Source organism: Penicillium paradoxum (genome assembly GCF_028828445.1).
Source record: "Penicillium paradoxum strain IBT 22861 chromosome Unknown utg000007l_segment0_segment0, whole genome shotgun sequence".
In the NCBI taxonomy this organism is placed as follows: Eukaryota; Fungi; Ascomycota; class Eurotiomycetes; order Eurotiales; family Aspergillaceae; genus Penicillium; species Penicillium paradoxum.
The window spans coordinates 4,607,625-4,625,165 of record NW_026643185.1 but is presented as its reverse complement, the minus strand read 5'-3'; the positions used below and the strand labels follow the sequence as shown (position 1 = coordinate 4,625,165).

At 49.8% G+C, this 17,541-nt stretch overlaps 6 protein-coding genes across 6 annotated transcripts; 4 read left to right on the top strand and 2 right to left on the bottom strand.

Annotated features, from left to right (window-relative positions):
- Positions 1 to 684: 684 nt before the first annotated feature.
- N7457_009228 (aldehyde dehydrogenase family protein) lies at positions 685 to 2,317 on the top strand (the record flags this gene model as incomplete). Its single annotated transcript, XM_057180271.1, has 4 exons — positions 685 to 738; positions 803 to 872; positions 932 to 1,365; positions 1,427 to 2,317. The coding sequence occupies 4 exons, from the start codon at positions 685 to 687 to the stop codon at positions 2,315 to 2,317; spliced, it is 1,449 nt and encodes a 482-aa protein (XP_057028657.1).
- Positions 2,318 to 4,022: 1,705 nt separating this feature from the next.
- On the bottom strand, positions 4,023 to 5,492 carry N7457_009227 (Phosphoesterase; the record flags this gene model as incomplete). The annotated part of the gene is made up of 3 exons (XM_057180270.1): positions 4,023 to 5,130; positions 5,191 to 5,252; positions 5,307 to 5,492. The coding sequence occupies 3 exons, from the start codon at positions 5,490 to 5,492 to the stop codon at positions 4,023 to 4,025; spliced, it is 1,356 nt and encodes a 451-aa protein (XP_057028656.1).
- A 938-nt stretch (positions 5,493 to 6,430) lies between these two features.
- Positions 6,431 to 6,924, bottom strand: N7457_009226 (uncharacterized protein; the record flags this gene model as incomplete). Its single annotated transcript, XM_057180269.1, has 3 exons — positions 6,431 to 6,563; positions 6,630 to 6,774; positions 6,825 to 6,924. 3 exons carry the CDS (start codon positions 6,922 to 6,924, stop codon positions 6,431 to 6,433), a joined length of 378 nt encoding a protein of 125 aa, XP_057028655.1.
- A 597-nt stretch (positions 6,925 to 7,521) lies between these two features.
- Positions 7,522 to 11,011, top strand: N7457_009225 (putative importin 11; the record flags this gene model as incomplete). Its single annotated transcript, XM_057180268.1, has 7 exons — positions 7,522 to 7,686; positions 7,751 to 7,851; positions 7,904 to 8,041; positions 8,092 to 9,107; positions 9,169 to 9,641; positions 9,691 to 9,879; positions 9,935 to 11,011. 7 exons carry the CDS (start codon positions 7,522 to 7,524, stop codon positions 11,009 to 11,011), a joined length of 3,159 nt encoding a protein of 1,052 aa, XP_057028654.1.
- Positions 11,012 to 12,278: 1,267 nt separating this feature from the next.
- N7457_009224 (MCT family MFS transporter) lies at positions 12,279 to 13,817 on the top strand (the record flags this gene model as incomplete). The annotated part of the gene is made up of 2 exons (XM_057180267.1): positions 12,279 to 13,582; positions 13,652 to 13,817. The coding sequence occupies 2 exons, from the start codon at positions 12,279 to 12,281 to the stop codon at positions 13,815 to 13,817; spliced, it is 1,470 nt and encodes a 489-aa protein (XP_057028653.1).
- A 946-nt stretch (positions 13,818 to 14,763) lies between these two features.
- Positions 14,764 to 16,479, top strand: N7457_009223 (uncharacterized protein; the record flags this gene model as incomplete). The annotated part of the gene is made up of 1 exon (XM_057180266.1): positions 14,764 to 16,479. The coding sequence occupies one exon, from the start codon at positions 14,764 to 14,766 to the stop codon at positions 16,477 to 16,479; it is 1,716 nt and encodes a 571-aa protein (XP_057028652.1).
- Between the last annotated feature and the right edge of the window lie 1,062 nt (positions 16,480 to 17,541).

Below are 17,541 nucleotides of genomic sequence, written 5' to 3'. Positions count from 1 at the left end.
GCGGTCGATTCCCCGGACGCAGAGCCGAGGCATATCACGTGATCCACCTCATCTTATGAATTGAAGAGCTATGAGTATTAGTGGCTGCATATCCTTTTCTAATATTGGTGTTGGAGGCCAGACTGCTGAGTTCGTCGTGTTGAAAAGCATTGTGGTCGACTCGGAGGCAGTCAGCAGCCCTATGGAAGAAAAGAAAGGAAAAGCACCTAAGAAGTATACATGTTCTTCTGCCTACATATAGTATCTGATTCCCATGTATTGATTTCCCTTTGAGTAAATCGAAAGCTAAGTTTGGACGTCAACTAGAAGGACGGATTCTTGAAGCTCAGATTTGGAGTCTACGCTTATGTACCCAGTAGAGTTGGTATACCTACAGCTGTGGACGCAGATGTCTGGGCAGCGAACATAAGCCATTTCAATTGAGACATGCAAGTCAGCTTCGTGCATAATTGATACCATCTCGACTGCATTAGCCAGTAAAATCTATTCCAAATCAAGTCGTAGATAGCCCTGGAGCCTTTCGGCATTGCCTTTCAGACCGTGGACTATTGGTTTTAAAATGGCAGACCAAATCGAAAGGTTGGTTCTGCTTTCATTGGAGTCTTTATAAACTCATGCGCTGCCCGAACCGACATAATTCTCTGCCTAAGCTTGCTTGGTTCCAAGTCTTCTGGGTTGTGCAAAATGGCACCTCTTGTGGATGAATCCATCGAGACTCGACTGTTCATCAATGGCGAGGTATCTTACACATCTACCACTCTCATTCTTTTCTGGGATGTTTAACACTTGCTGACTTTTGCAGTTCCGAACATCATCTGATGGCAAGGCTTTCGAAGTGGTTTATCCCTATACCGGAGAGGTAGTTGCGCAAGGTTAGTAGAGAGCCTCTCTCCAAGCCAAGGCATTGCTAACATCTTCGTTGCCATCCAAGTGCAAGAAGCCAATACGCAAGATGTAGATGATGCCGTTGCTGCTGCTAGCACAGCGTTTCCAGCCTGGCGAGACCTGGGCACTGACAAGCGTGGCGCATATCTGCGCAAACTTTCTCAGCTCATTCTGGAATCAAACAATGAGCTCGCAAAACTAGAGACACTTTCTACAGGCCGCCCAATCTCGCAATATTTTGACGCTGGGACAGCTGCCGAGTTCTTCGCGTACTTCGCTGGGGGCGGTTGGACCGCACAGGGGACAGCCAGTCTCAACACACCCGACCACCTTAACATGACTGTCAAGCAGCCGTATGGCGTGGTGGCGCTTATCATCCCCTGGAACTTCCCACTCGTTATATTTGCTGGGAAGGTGGCACCGGCGCTGGCGGCGGGAAACACCGTTGTGCTAAAGAGCAGCGAAAAGGCGCCTTTGACGGTTTGTGAAATCTCCTCGGTTTTATCTATTCATTGACCGGACCGTCTAACCAATAACATAGTCTCTTTACATAGCAAAGCTGGTTGAGAAAGCTGGCTTTCCACCCGGTGTCATCAACATCATCTCCGGCTTCGGCGACCCTGCCGGCTCAGCGCTGGCATCTCACATGACCGTCCGTTGTATCAGCTTCACTGGTTCCTCGGCAACAGGCCAGAAGATTCAAGTTGCTGCTGCGAAGACAAATCTTAAACATGTGCATATGGAGCTGGGTGGAAAATCACCGGCAATAATCTTCGAAGATGCGGATCTGAAGACAGCCGTTGAGCAGACTCAGTTCAGCATTCGGTTCAACAGTGGACAAGTGTGCACTGCAAACTCAAGAATCTATGTGCAGGAGTCGGTGGCTGAGCAATTCATCAAGTTATTTCGGGAACAATTTGGTGCTGTTCGGATGGGCGATCCACTCGACCCTGCCACCTTGCATGGCCCGCAGATTGATATACTGCAGTATAACCGGATTAAAGAGTATCTTGCTGTTGGGGAGAAGGACGGGAAGCTTACAATAGGTGGTGATGCGAACGACGGGTTCTTTGTGCAGCCGACTATCTTTGAGGGTGTTTCAGGGGACTCGCGGCTGATGCAGGAAGAGATATTTGGTCCTGTTGTGGCAATCAACACATTTTCAGCCGAGGCTGAAGCTATTGAGAAGGCGAACAATTCGGATTTTGGTCTGTATGCTGCTGTCTTCACAAAGGACCTTGACCGTGCTGTTCGTGTGGCCAAGGCCTTGGATGCCGGTACTGTTGGGGTGAACTGCACCAGCCCAACTAATGCTAAGGATACTGCTTTTGGTGGGTTCAAGATGAGTGGCAGTGGTCGAGAGGGGCTTTTGCACAGCCTTGACATTTTCCTTGAGACTAAAAGCATATTGATCAAGATAGCACGTCTGTGATAGCAGGATGCAATATCATGAACCTATAGCAACGAATGTGGGATCTCAGTGGAGGCGATGAAGCAATTATGATAGAATGATGTAGAGACCTGTAGGTATTTGGCTATAAACCAATAGTTCTCATATTCTTTGCGCCTGGGAACACCTGCTGAAACTACAGGGACGTTGGATAACTCTTTGGAAAGCAGGTGATTTAATCTGACTCTTTTCGTTTTCTTGTTTTACCTCGTATGTCTTTTCTTTCGATCTTCTATGCGTTTCCGTAGACTAAGGAGCAAACCGAGTTCTTATTGAATATTGATACTCGCAATTGTTTGTGTCTCTTCGCCCCTTGATGAATCCTACCGGGGTAAACATCCTCTCATTTTGCCGTTACTAACCCTCTAGCTTTTGGCTACGAGAAAAATTCTTTGCGCGTTCGACTTACTCTAGAGAGGTACCCTCTAACCATCGTGTCAAGAATCACAAATCCTTCATACTATCACTTGGCCTCGCCACCATGCCTAATCCAGCGAATTTGCCTCTGGAAATCTTCAATATGATTCTGGAGATCGCCTTTTCTGGAGAACAGCATCCCCAGTACGCCTGCAAATGTGCTCTCGTGAGCCGCCGATGACATGTGGTATTGCTCAATCACATTCACACGAATTGGACTTACAATGGTGGGAGAGACTCGTTCTCAAGATTCTGGAAATTTGTGCGCACATTGCACAGGAAACAATATACTGCAGCACCTCTCAGGACTCTGATTGTCGAAAATTATGGCTTCTATCCCCGTGCGACTGAAGTTACTGGAGGGCAGATACCACCAATACAGCCCTGGAGCTATCACCAGACGACAAACGATGGATTTGCAACGCTATCCACGATTCAGGTCTCGGGGATTTGGAAAACACGGTGTTGGAAGGTTTCTCTCGGCGAGATCGGCGGTTTTTGATGCCAATCCTTTTAGTCTATGCGCCAAACCTTTCAAAGCTCCACACAGATATACCCTGGTCTAACCCTATCTTGGGCACATTCTTGAAAAGAAAATCTGACACACAGATGTCAAGCAACATATTGGCCTCTCTCAGTAAGCTGGAGGAGCTCACTTTGTGGAATGAATACTGTGCCCGGTCTAGACTACATATGGCCCATAATTCACCTACCAAGTCTGCGAAACTTGGTCCTTTGTGATGTCGACCTGGTAAAGGCAGCCGACTTTGACCCCGGATGACAGATCTCCTGCCAATGAACGTAGATCGTTGAGGTTTCCTATTGGAGCGGATACAATTAGCCTGCCCGTCTAGGGTGGACAGGCTAACATCGTAGTTTGTCCCCAGTCCCCAATTAAATCTCGTATCGTCAGACAAAACAAACCATCGCAAGTGGCCTCTTATTAGCAGTTTGGTATTTTCCTTTCGGTGTCTCCACTACTGCCCAGGTGGCTTATTGGAATCGCAGGGTGCATGTACGGGCAGCGATGAAGCCAACTCTAATGTATGGGTTCTTATGATGCCTAGAGCATGACCTATTTAAACTTGTAACCAAATCCTACAATATGCTTGTTCGTACCATGATCGTTTCTTTGCGATGAAAATATCTGGATTTCAGTTCATTTGAATTAAAATGCAGACTGCAAGTTATTGAATGAGAAACAAATAATGTCATTGCAGCTTCACCCAGCTGACCTCACAGAGAAGTGTGATATCCAAGGACATCTTGATTAAAGGAGGAAAGTGGCAAAGGCGAGTAAGACTCCGAGCATGACAGTAGGGACTGGAACAGTGGCAGTAATGCCGGTGCCTTTGTGAGTGGTTGCCGCCTTCGTGGAGTTGGTTTTGGTCTCGTTGGTCCGCTTGGCAGTGACCTTCTCGTTGTAGTGAGTCTTCGCGTCCCAGGGATACGGCTTAGTGTCGTATGACGCGGTCTGGTTCCCATATGTTTTCTTGACGATATCCAGGATACCGTGGCCACCGGAACATTTCTCCTTGCTGTCGGTGATGGGGATCGGCCATTCGGGGACGAACTTGGAGGTATTTCCAGTGGTCTTATCGCCATCTGACATGGGTCCAGGATAGGTCTGATTCAGAGTCAGATGAGTCTTGTCAACCTCGTAGTTTATGTAACCGGTCTTGTTGGCAACAAGCTCGAAGATGTTGGCACCGCAATCCCAGCGACCCAGAGAAGGGAGGCCCCAGTTGGCAGAGACACTAGCAATGCTGGAGTAGTGGGTATAAAAGGTGTCATCCTTGGTGCCCCTGAGGTGTTCTGGAACAGCACCACCAACAAGAACGCTGAATACACGGTTGTCCTTGGCGTAGGTCGAGTCCTCATCAAACGTCAGAAGGAGAAGGGTATCATTGAAGAAATAGTCGTTCTTAAGCAAGTTGGCTACCCATGGACGCTCCCATTTGGCCCCGAAGGTGATGTTGGTATCATGCGCATCGTTTGTCATATTAGGAGTGATGAATGCCCACTGAGGAAGCTTCTTGTCTCGAAGGTCATTTTCGAAGTCATCGAAACTCTTGATGGAGCGTGCGCGACTGCTGTTAGCCACCACTGAGTTGTAAAGCACCATTGGGTTGTGCTTCCGAACATAGTCAGGATGATAGGTGGCTTGGTTCGAGTAGTTGAAGCCTTGGAAGCCGGCATAAGGAATGTGCTCCTGATACTCGGCCCACGAAATGCTCTTCGTGTCAAGCAGATCAGCGATAGAAGAAATGTTCTCAGGGATTTGCTTGAAGTCGTCATTATCCATGCCGAAGGTGTCACCTCCAGCAGCAGCACAGTAGTTGGGCTCAGAAGGATGAGTGACAGCATAGAAGTTGGTCCTGAAAAAAGTTCAGCATGAGGTCATCTCAACCCAAGAATTCAGTTTATTGGGGGCTTACAGCAAGATACCCTGAGAGGCTAACCACTGCATATTGGTATCCGCGGCAGAGTCCTCAAAGTTCTATGAGCTCAGTCAGTCGTTGTGTCCCGGGGAAAGCTTTGGGGCTGTGTGTACAATGTTCTCCAGCCAGACTTGATAGAAACGATCAAACACCAGACCCTTGACATCAGAGACGGTGACCTCAGGCTTAGTGGTGGCAGCAGCCGCGTGAATTTCCGCAACAGAGGGCTCAGATACAGTAGCTATCTGGGCAATTGCCAGAGCTGCCCCTCCCATCAAGACCGCGAGGACAGCCTTCATTTTGATAACTTTCATGGAAGATCAATGTACGAGGGATGAAGTTGGTGAAGACGATAGATCTGGAGAAGAAAATTAAAGAGGATGAGAGAGATGCAATGAAGAAGAAGAGATTTTCACGTAGGGGGAGGAACAAATATTAGCTACATGTACAGATGACAGGCATCTCCACACGTGCATCTTACATCGTACATTTGAAGACACCGGGACAACCCGTGGAAGACAGGGTATACCTGGTCAGTACTTAGAATTGGGCGTTCCCACCAGCTGAAGAGAAGTCTCGCTTTGGTAGGCGATGCAATGAAGTATGGGGCATGGAATGATGTTGTACACACACATGGTACAATTGAGCCCTCTGATTGGTTGAATGTAAGCCTGTCCCAACGGCCTGGGATTCTGGTTCGCGCCAAGCCCAGGGCTAAAGCTTGGTTGGGCCGCGGCTTCGGGGCATTTAGACCTCATCATACATACACCGAATGTATCTATCAAGTACATGTGCACAACAGATATGCACTGCTCCAGGGCCAGGTACATCGGCTACATACATGTATGTACTTTGTCGAATTGTCAATCTCGGAGTATTCATATCCTCATCTCAGCTCTCGGGGTGTACAAAGAAAGCATTTTATGGATTGAGGTGCGGATCTTTCTCCCCGCTCGATCAATGGAAACCCCCCTCTACTGAAGTACTTCCTGCGAAAAGAATGGGTTGCGAGGTCAAATTCATACGGACGTACGTCGTACTTATTGCAGAAAGATCTCTCCTCGGAGACCTCACATTATATTTGCATTTGTATACTTAATGTATGCCTCTCAGTGCCAATATGGCCAATATGTAGTCAGCGTGAGCTGGTCGAACTTGCATCCAAGTCTCGATCATACAGAGAGTAAAACCATCCCACTATCATACAGTCGTCAGATATCATATTTAATGTACAGTTTTACCGGGTGATTCCGTGACGCATCATGTTCTGAAGGTCCGGAACATCTTGGTCCCCACTACGGTTTTGGGCCTCGATCTTGATGTCGTCTTCAGGGCCACCAGCCCCTGTGTACTGTCCTGCACGGGCAAGTCTAGAAAGGGGTACAAGGTTAGAAATTGAAATGGCTCTATACCTTGTCAAGATATTGATATCTTACCTATTGCGGTCATCACGAGTGCCACCCTCATCTTCGGGGATCACACGGTGGTCGCTGCCAGAGGCGGTTGAGCCAGGGCCATATTTGACACTTGTGGGTTGAGAGAAGCGCTGGTTGACCATCTCGTCGACGCCAGACTCGAGAGCTGAAATGTCTGTCAGTATACGATGGACCAAATCTGTGATTGAGACCTACTTGAGTCACTCTTTCTGCCGACGCCCTGCTTGGCTTGGTGGGAATTGAGGTCCTTCTCGGCATCGAAGGCCATGTGCTTCAATTCTTCAGTCGTTGGCATTGTGTCTGATTGGATATTGAGGATATTGAGGATATTGATGGTTGATAATAGAGATATATTGAATGATAAACGACAAGCAACTACTGAACTGCACTTTATATATCTCATGTTGCCATTGAGTATTGCATCATGCTACATCATATGTATGTCACGAGTGGAGGAAGATGAAAGCACGCCTGCAACAAATAACAACGTTGTATGTAAGAGATTTTTTTGCTCAAAACAGGGTTGTCGATCTCGGTTTGATAGTACCCCGATCAGGTTGATTGATACTGACTTCATTGTCTCCACTTGGGAGAGACCTCAGAAGCCCTAGCGGGAGATCCCAATCGGGACGGAAGTCAGGGTCCAGCCCTAGGGTTTGGCGGGACCGGTGTATAGTTATTCCGGAGGCGGGGAGTTTATGCTGGAGATGGAGCTCCGATGAGAGATCCAGTTAGCTTGTTGATGAATCAACGTCTTGAGATACTCACTGAGTCTCTTTTCATAAATGCCGAGTGATTCGAACCCCTGAGATCTTGACTTGGCAGCCCGCTTCAGCAAAACCAGAAGATTTACAGGTCTCTCCTAGACGCGTCGAGCAAACCAGCATTCGCCATGGCCTTCGCCATCGAAGCGCAGGGCGAAACTAACCCACTTAGTGCCCAAAATGTGCTGAATACATTAATGCTTGCAGCAAGCTCGTCCCAACAGCAGGTCCGGACGGGTACTGAACAGCTTCAAAACTGGGAGAAACAGGCCATGTACTACACTTTTTTACAGGTATCAGTCGACAGATCCCGGCTATAGATGCTTCACATTATTAACAGACTCTACCGTCACACAGGAAGTCTTTCTTGACCATTCCGTACCAAATGAAGTTCGTTATCTCGCAATCATTCAACTGAAGAACGGCATCGACAAATATTGGCGCAAGACGGCAGCAAAGTATGTCATTGCTTGTTACATTGTGAAGCACGTATGCTAACACTGGCAAAAGTGCGATTAAATCGGAAGAAAAGCAACATATCAAGACACGAGCTCTTGATGCGGGCATTATTGAGCCAGCGCCGCTTTTGGCTCTGCATAACTCACTGATGATCGCCAAAATCATGAGATACGAGTTCCCCCAGGACTGGTACGGCAAGATAAAGATGTCTTTTTTTTTTCTATGCTAACTTCAATCAGGCCCGATGCGATTTCGTACATCATTTCCTCGCTCAGATCCTCCGTTCAGCCTGGAGCAAATCCACTCCAACTTCCCCGAACTCTTCTCATATTACTACAGATCATCAAGGAATTATCAACTGCACGAATCCAGCGAACGCGACACAACCTTCAGTCTGTGTCCCCTGAGATATTCCAGTTACTGGGAAGCATCTATGTGGACAAAGTCAATCAATGGGGGGCTATGCTAGAGCAAGGTGGTGCCGCTGAGGAACGATTGCTGGAATCACTCGAATTAAGCTTGGTGTCTCTGAAGGTCCTTAGACGTTTGATCATTGCTGGATTTGAGCATCCGAGTCGCAGCCAGGAAGTACAAAGCTTCTGGGTGCTGACCCATTCGCATTTCAGCAAGTTCCATTCTCTCGTGGACGGATCTGTCGGTTTGTCTGAGACAATCCACAAGACTATTGAGAAACATCTGCTGCAGATGTCTAAGTTGCATGTTGAAATGGCCAAAACACACCCTGCATCCTTCGCGTTGCTGCCAGATAGTATCTCACTTGTCCAGTCGTATTGGTCGTTAGTCGTCAAACTAGGCGAAAAGTATGACAGTCTCGGTTCTGGAGGCGAAGATGAAGGGAAGTCTTTAACCGAGAAGACCGGCCTCCGCGCACTGCTTTTGATCCGCGCATGTGCAAAGATGGCGTTCAACCCTGCTCAGACGTTCAAATTTCAAACACCACAAGACAAGGAGGAACGGAAACAATCTGTCCAGCTCGTCAAATCGCAACTTTTCACTGAAGAATTTGTGGTCAATGTCATGGAGCTTCTTGTCACACAATTCTTTAGGTTCCGCAAGATCGATTTCCAAGATTGGGAAGAAGAGCCAGAGGACTGGGAGAAGCGTGAGGAAGAGAATGCTGACGCTTGGGAGTTTTCTATCCGTTCATGCTCGGAGAAACTGTTCCTTGACCTCGTGATTCACTTTAAGGATCTCTTGATTCCGCGTTTATTGACGGTATTCTATACTTTTGCAAGTAAGTTGATGAAGGCTAGGCTGTGTGTGGATGGTTCTAATTTTCCGTGTCCCTTGTTTAGACACCGACAACCACAATGTGCTATTGAAGGATTCACTCTATTCTGCTATCGGCTTAGCTGCGGCCAGCCTTGAACAGCACCTAGACTTCAATGCATTCTTGGAGCATACCATGGTTCCCGAGGTCCAGTCTCAGGAACATGAGTACAAGCTTCTGAGAAGGAGAATCGCGCTCGTGCTTGGCCAATGGGTCCCAGTCAAGGCAGGTGAACTGAACATGAACGCAATCTACCAAATATTCCAGCATTTGCTCAGCAAACATGACCCTCTGAACGATCTGGTCGTTCGCATCACTGCTGGTCGGCAACTTCGGAGTATCCTTGACTCATACGACTTTTCACCCGACGCATTCATGCCATTTGCGCCACCGATCTTGGAGAGTCTTATGGCCCTTGTACAAGAGGTCGAATCTTCAGAGACGAAGATGGGACTTTTGGAGACAGTTCGCATGGTGGTGGTCAAAATGGAGGAACATGTGAGTTGTTGTCTCTTCATTGGCCAGCTGCATAACTAATTAAAATCAGATCAATCCGTTCTCGGACAGCATCATCTCCTTACTCCCCCCCTTGTGGGAAAGCTCAGGAGAAGAACACTTGATGAAACAGGCTATCCTAACTTTGTTGTCATCCTTGATCCAATCACTAGGACAGGAGTCAGTCAGGTATCACTCTTTGATTCTTCCTCTGATTCAAAGCTCCGTTGAACCCGGCTCGGTAAGTACAGCGTCAATTTGATTATGTGCCATATCGGTCTAACATTTTCCCACAGGAAACTATTGTATACCTTCTAGATGAAGCATTGGATCTCTGGCACGCCATTATCCAGGCGACGCCGTCTCCAGCCTCACCGGAGATCATATCACTTCTCCCGTCTTTGTTCCCCATTCTTGAGGCAGCAACCGATAGCACCCCACAGGCCATCCAAATTCTTGAATCTTACGTTTTCCTTGCACCCCAGGAGATTCTCAGCGACCGCTTCCGTTTCCAACTTCTGGTGATCCTCGAGTCTCTACTCAAATCCACAACCAAGCAACGTCTTGGTGTCATACCTCGCCTTGTGGATTTGATGCTCCGTGGTGCTGAGACTGTCGATGGTGGTAGTGAGGCAACCTATAGCATCATCTCCCAGTCCCTTCTGGATAGCTCATTCCTTGCTTCTCTGCTGGAGGGCCTCTATTCTGCCTATGAAATGAGCCAGACATCCGGCCCAAATAGGAAGACTTCGCCTGTGGTCGGTGTCGTCGAGAGTGATTACTTCTCTGTTCTAGCGCGTCTTGCGATGGCTAGCCCTACCATTTTCGCCTCCTCGGTTGCCGCCGCCACCAACTCGTCTGATGAACAATCCTTGAACTGGATCTTGACTGAATGGTTCTCGCACTACGACAACATCGGTAGCATTAACCAAAAGAAACTCCATGCACTTGCCCTCACCCAGCTCCTGGCTCTACCAGGGGTGCCACTCGACCCATCTCTTCCTCCTCCACCCCCTGCCTACATCCTTTCCCATCTACAATCTTACCTGAGCATGTGGACGGATCTTATCACCGAGCTAGCCGACGGTGGCACTGATCCCAATGCGGATTACCTGGTCTGTTGGAATGCGCCCGCCGGATCGGAAACTGCGATGCCAGAAGTCGCCCAAGAGGCCGAATCGCCCGAGATCATTCGTCGCCGCGACTGGCAGTCCGGAGATGCAATTCACCGCTTCACGATTCGGGACTTTGTGCGCCACCGCCTGCAAGAAGTGATTACTGGCTGCGGTGGAGCGCAGCGGTTCCAGGATGAGTGGCTCGTCAACGTTGACAGCGAGGTGGTTTCGGCGTTTGGAGCCCTCGGACTGCTTTGAGCGGTATAGTTTTTCTTCGTTCTGAACTTGGCATTCGCCCTACAGCTTTCACTTGCATTGCCACCATGTCACTGTATATGTGTGTCACCGTACATTTGTCCCTTTCCATTTGCATGACCACCAGGGCCATACTTGTTTGGCTTCTGTTACTCGGTACCAACTACATACCCCAATCCATGAGATATCATTTCAAGGCTTGTCTTCAACGTGACTCGTAGATCAGTCGGTAAGGCTTCGAGATTCATACATTCCGAAGGTAGTGCAGATAGTAAACATAAAATGACGTACTACACAATCTGACGGCCAAGCGATGTCGTGTGACACTATTCCGCTTTGGGGTGTTTCACTGAACCGTTGATCCGATCTGAGTGCTGTGGCCGGGGAGTGAATAGATGGAGACGGAAGTTGCGATTTCTTGAGATTTATGTATCCGAGGCAGATCGAGTCAAATCTTTGGCCTGCGCACCTTACGTCGGCCTCTGATGCCTTGAGTCATAAAGGGCCATTGGAGGGTTTTCCGGTAATTTTGGTAGGATTTCTCAGGTTACAAACGTCGTGGCTGTTGAACTGTCCATACCATATCCTCTATAATTCCCGTTCTGGAAACGTTTCCGGGTTAAGATCCCCTTCTCTACCTACATTATGTAGCCGGACCGGGTAGCCGGTGTTTAGATTGTCATGGGGACTCGCGACTAATTTCGGTGATGGCAATCCTGTGGCTAGCTTACCTGGATTGTATAGGTTCGAATGCATATTATAGGGCCTAGATGCAGTGAGCGTTGGTAATCGGCGATCGGAAGTTCGGATTTTCGGATTTTCGCGGCAAACGTGCAGAGCCACATGGAGTTGATGGATCTGCTACTCTTCTGTTCTGCTATGCTCGCTACGAGGACTGTGGCATTGGCCACTGATTGTGTATTCTACGTTGCCCTAATCTGCAGTGTGAACCCAACGGTGACCTTGAGATGGTCGGGTATTGAGATTGATTTATACTCGGAATCCCCAGGTCCACCTTCGTGCCGTGCCAATGACCGTCTCTGGAATTTTCACTCCACTCGACAAAGGCCCAAGGGCCCTAAACGCCAATGGGAATCCTGGCAAATTTCTCTAGGCCACTTTTGCATATGACTCCCAGGTCGATTGTTAATACATAAACCCCCTCTTCGCTTCGGTCGTTTCCTGTTTCTCCCCAACTCCAGCGGTCTAGACTACTTATTCTTTTTTTTAATGCAAGCGGTCAATTTAATAGCTGCGTTTTCCACATAGAATGTCCACCAATGTCGAGTCTGCCAGCAGCAAGACTGGCCATGCCTCTGATATCATGAACACCAACAAATCCCAGAGCACCCCGGCCTTTGACGAGAAGTCGGCTGCCCATGTGAACAATCAACACTTCGACAGAGAGGCTACACCAGAGCCTAGCCTACAAGATGCATACAGGACAGCATCCACAGTGGCCCCGTCTCAGAGATCAGCCCGCAGAGATCCTGTCAGTCGGGTAACCACCGATGCTGACGGAAACACCTACCCTGAGGGTGGCCTGGAAGCCTGGCTGGTAGTGCTGGGCAGCTTCCTCGGTCTCTTTGGATCACTCGGACTGGTCAACACTATCGGTACCTTCCAGGCATATATTCAAACTCACCAACTGAAAGAATACAGCTCAGGAGCCAATGGCTGGATTTTCGGAATGTTCGCTTTCTTGACCTTCTTCTGTGGTGTTCAAATTGGACCAATTTTCGATGCTCGAGGCCCACGTATTCTGGTTTTTGCAGGTTCCGTCTTCGAAATGGCTATGATCATTCTCCTCGGTTTCTGCACCCAGTACTGGCACTTCATGCTGGTCATCGGTGTCCTGGGTGGAGTGGGAGCCTCGCTCATATTCACCCCCGCGATCTCAGCCATCGGCCACTACTTCTATGAGAAACGGGGAGTCGCAACTGGCATTGCTGCCACCGGTGGATCCGTTGGAGGCATTATTTTCCCTCTCATTCTGGAAGACCTCTTCCCCAAAATTGGCTGGGCCTGGGCCACCCGCGTTGTTGCCTTGATCTGTCTGGTCACCCTTTCACTTGCAAATCTCCTGATTCGGTCCCGACTCCCGCAGAAGCCCTTCTCCAGGGAGAATGTGCTTCCTGACTTCCGCATCTTCCGAGACCCACGATTCGCCCTCACCACTGCCAGCGTCTTCTTCATTGAATGGGGTCTCTTCGTGCCAATCAGCTACCTCTCATCCTATGCGCTCGATCACGGCTTCTCCACCAAGTTCTCGTACCAAATCATCGCCATCCTGAATGCCGGCTCGTTCTTCGGACGGTGGCTGCCTGGTTTCTTTGCCGATTTCCTTGGTCGCTTCAACACTTTGATCGCAACAGTCGCTCTCTGCGTGCTCTGTAATGCGTGCTTCTGGCTTCCTGCCGGCAACAGCCTGGCCCTGGTTGTTGTTTACGCTGCCATATTTGGATTCTCAAGTGGCAGCAATATCAGTCTGACACCCGTCTGTGTTGGTCAACTCTGCAAGACCGAAAACTACGGCCGGTATTACGCAACTGCCTACACCATTGTGAGCTTCGGGTAAGTTCTTTCTTTTGCTTTCTCTTCGTCTGATGTCATCTCCAGAGCTGACATCCTTTTGCCACCCAGTACCCTCACCGGAATTCCCATTGCAGGTGAAATCCTGGCACGTTGCAATGGATCTTACTGGGGCTTGATTACCTTTACTATCTGTTGTTACGCGGCCGGTCTGGCTTGCTGTACCGCTGTCAAGGTCATTCATGTTGGCTGGCGTCACCCTCTTGCGATCTATTAGATTTCCATTTGGTTGCCCAGGATTGACATGTCCGATCTTAGTCTCGTAAATATCTCATTCAAAAAGATGAGCATACACAGAAAAGTTGTTGTTTTCGGCTTGCATTGTCTAAGTTTTAGCGTTGAAGCTTCTCTTTGTGCATAGCCAATACCTATTAATGTTTATTCATATCCTTTTTTGCGTATTATAATGCAGCCACATACTTTCGACCTGTACTGATGCCATGAGGTCACTTTAGGATGAGGTCGGATAACGTTTCCGCCGCCATCCTGATGTCGTTCAACGGGGGCTTCACAGTTCAATTAGAGTAAGTCAGGCACACAAATCAAAGTGAGAAGCAAATTTGCCCCAATGGAGGCACCAGGAGGCACCAGGAGGCGATATAGACATATATAAATTGACAAATCAGTCCCCCGCAAGATATGGCTGAACACGAACAGGTCGCATAAGATATCCGACAGGAACCTGATCTATGTAAACATCCGATCACAATGATGCTCCTGTGCCTTGTCGATCCACGGATTCACCTCGAATGTTTCCAATAGGACAACGCGGACTTCAACGTTGCTCTGGAACCAAGGCATTGAAGCTCACGCTCCCAAAGACAAAACGTCGACATCACCGTTGGCCAATCCTCTGGCGCTGATGCCATCGAGCGTTCATCAATCCATCACAATTGAGTTTTTTCCCTGTCGACTCTACATATACAATCCGGATGCTCGCGTCTTCTTCTTCACCTCGAGACTTATGCGTTTTTTCTCCTCTCGATTCGTCCGGGTCTTCTACTCATTGCTGATCTTGCTATCAAAATCCAAAGAGCTCATTTTTTAAAGATCGTTTCACCCACACACGGTCCGGGAATACCGGTGTACTTGCATTGACACCCGGCCATTTGAATTCGGCCATCTTTGCTTCGTCTTGCGTATACCCCTGCTCGCTCCCAGCCATGTTCCCCAAAAAATGCTGGATCCTGCTGGCTTGCTACTGTACTCTGCTGCAGAATGTTGTTGCCGCTGTGCCGGATGGATCGGTTGAGCAGTCGGATCCTGAGAAGCGGAGGCTTGAAGAGCGGGATCTGGCGCAGCGTCATAATCATCCTGATCTGGAGAGCTCGCTGCTTTCCGTGTTGACTGAGGAGTTGGCTTCCACACTGCCTCCACCGCCGACGACTACTGGGCCAGGTGGTGGGCCAGGTGGTGGGCCCGGAGGTCCTGGTGGTCCCGGTGGTCCTGGTGGTCCTGGAGGAGGTGGTGGTCCCGGTGGCCCAGGTGGAGGCGGCCCTGGAGGTGGTGGCCCTGGAGGCCCCGGAGGTCCTGGTGGCGGTGGAGGCCCTGGCGGCCCTGGCGGTCCCGGTGGTCCCGGTGGAGGTGGCCCAGGCGGTGGTGCTCCCGGCGGTCCAGGCGGTGGCCCTGGCGGTGGTGCTCCCGGTGGCCCAGGCGGTGGTGCTCCCGGTGGTCCTGGCGGTGGTGCTCCCGGTGGCCCAGGTGGTGGTGCTCCCGGTGGTCCAGGTGGTGGTGCTCCCGGTGGTCCAGGTGGTGGTGCTCCCGGTGGTCCTGGCGGCGGTGCTCCCGGTGGCCCCGGTGGCCCTGGCGGTGGTGCTCCCGGTGGTCCTGGCGGTGGTGCTCCCGGTGGTCCTGGCGGTGGTGCTCCCGGTGGCCCCGGAGGTCCTGGTGGCGGTGGAGGCCCTGGCGGCCCTGGCGGTCCCGGTGGTCCTGGCGGCGGTGCTCCCGGTGGCCCAGGTGGTGGTGTTCCTCCCCCAACTACGACTGGCACAACGACAGGTACAGGTGTCCCACCAGCTAGCGGCCCTGCTACTTCCCCTACAGCTCCACCACCAAGCACTACCACCACCAGTACATCTTCTACTACAACAGAACACACGACCACTGCTCCTCCACCTCCATCACCTCCCCTAACTAGTGTCACAGTTTGTCCTACCACGTCTCAGGCACCCGTGGTGATCCCGGTGACAGTTACATGTCCTGTCGTTGCACCGAGCACTGTCACCGTCACTGTCACGGCTAGTTCGGGCGCGGGAGCCGGTACGTCCACCCTCTGTCCTTGCCCCACTGGAGGCGGCGCAGGCCCAGGTGGTGGTGCTGGACCTAGCGGAGGCGGCCCTACAGGCGGTGCTCCAGGAGGCGGTGCTCCTAGTGGTGGAGCAGCCGGGGGTGGTGGTCCCAGTGGTGGTGGAGCTGGAGAAACCAGCACTGGTGGAATTCCCTCGACTAGCAGCGCGACAAGCTCATCCACCCGGACCAACACCCGTACCGAGACTTTGACCCAGACAAGAACCTCAACTCCCTTCGTCCCGAGCAGCAGCATCACACCAGGCAGCAGCAGCAGAGAATCCCGTACCAGAACCATCAGTGGCTCACCCAGCACGCCAGCGACTCTTGTGACTTTGCCAACGTCGACCCCTTTACTCCCACCGTCCTCAGAGACGAGGTCAGTCCGCGTTACTCCGCGAGCATATATCAACCCTGATGTGGTTCGTCGACAGGTGAATGGCAACCATACAACGGCGATATTCACCAACACGACTCGTATCGCAAATGCCACCACCCATGCAGTGAACCTCACCCATACCACGACCGAGACTCTCACTGAGCCTGCGGCTGCGTTCCTGCCCCGCTTTCATCGTGGACGGAATCGTGCTTAGACTATTTGGTTGAGATGAGAAGATTCGTTCTTGATAACTGTGTTTTAGATCAGGCGTTTGGTTTTTTGGATTCTTTGACGTTTTTAATATACTGTGTAGTAATATAATTTTGCTGTTCACGAATTCGGTCTACCTCCATTATGTACTGTCATTACAGTCGTCGTGTGTATTTTTTTCTAGCGGAGATGGTTGTAGTAGGTTGCTTGTTTGTCGCGCAGTTTCCTAAGTACTTTCTTGTCTCTTTTTTTGATAGAAAAGAATTTCTACAACAGCAGGCTAATGGTAACCTTGCAAAATCCAGCTCTTTGTAGGGCTATCATTGGTTTTGGATTGTCCGGACTGAGATCTGAACGACATCGTATTGCCAAAATATGCTCGGAATCAGGCCAATTTCCCCCTGTAGATGTCGCGAGGTAGAAATTCACCTACAGGAGAAGCGAAGAACATAAAACACATATTTTTCTAACTGCATCCAGTGGGATCGAATCGGAGAACTAGAGGTCTGAGTCGCGCAAGTCGAAGCAACCTTGAAGCATTTAGGGTTATTCTTTTTTCAGGTGGCCGGCTTGACTAGCAGCATTGCAGCTCAAATGAACTTGGATTCAATTTGGTGTTCTTTTTCCAATAAGCAGTTTCCTGGTCTAGCGGTTATGATTTTCCGTTAACAAATGCCACTGGCATATGTTCCGGAAAGGTTCTGGGTTCGATTCCCAGGGAAACTATTTTTTTGATTCTTCGCAAAGCAGGCGAGAATAGTCTTTGAACAATTGGAGGTAATATTCTACAGCGTATAAAACTTTCAGCTGATTTTCACCGTTCATACTTTCTTTTTACCCATACGAATCAAACCCTACCGCACTCAGTGTATGTAAGTGAAATTGTCGAATGGCGCAAGCCCGATGACCACAGTGGACCGCCTTGGAACGTCTCAAGAGATGGCTATCCTGAGTGGGCCCTGGACTACTCAGTTTAAATAAGACTGTAACTTGAGAACTAATCCGAATATCACCTTCGGCTTGCAGCTGACGAAACGATTCTGTCCGCTTCAAACCTTGTGGGATA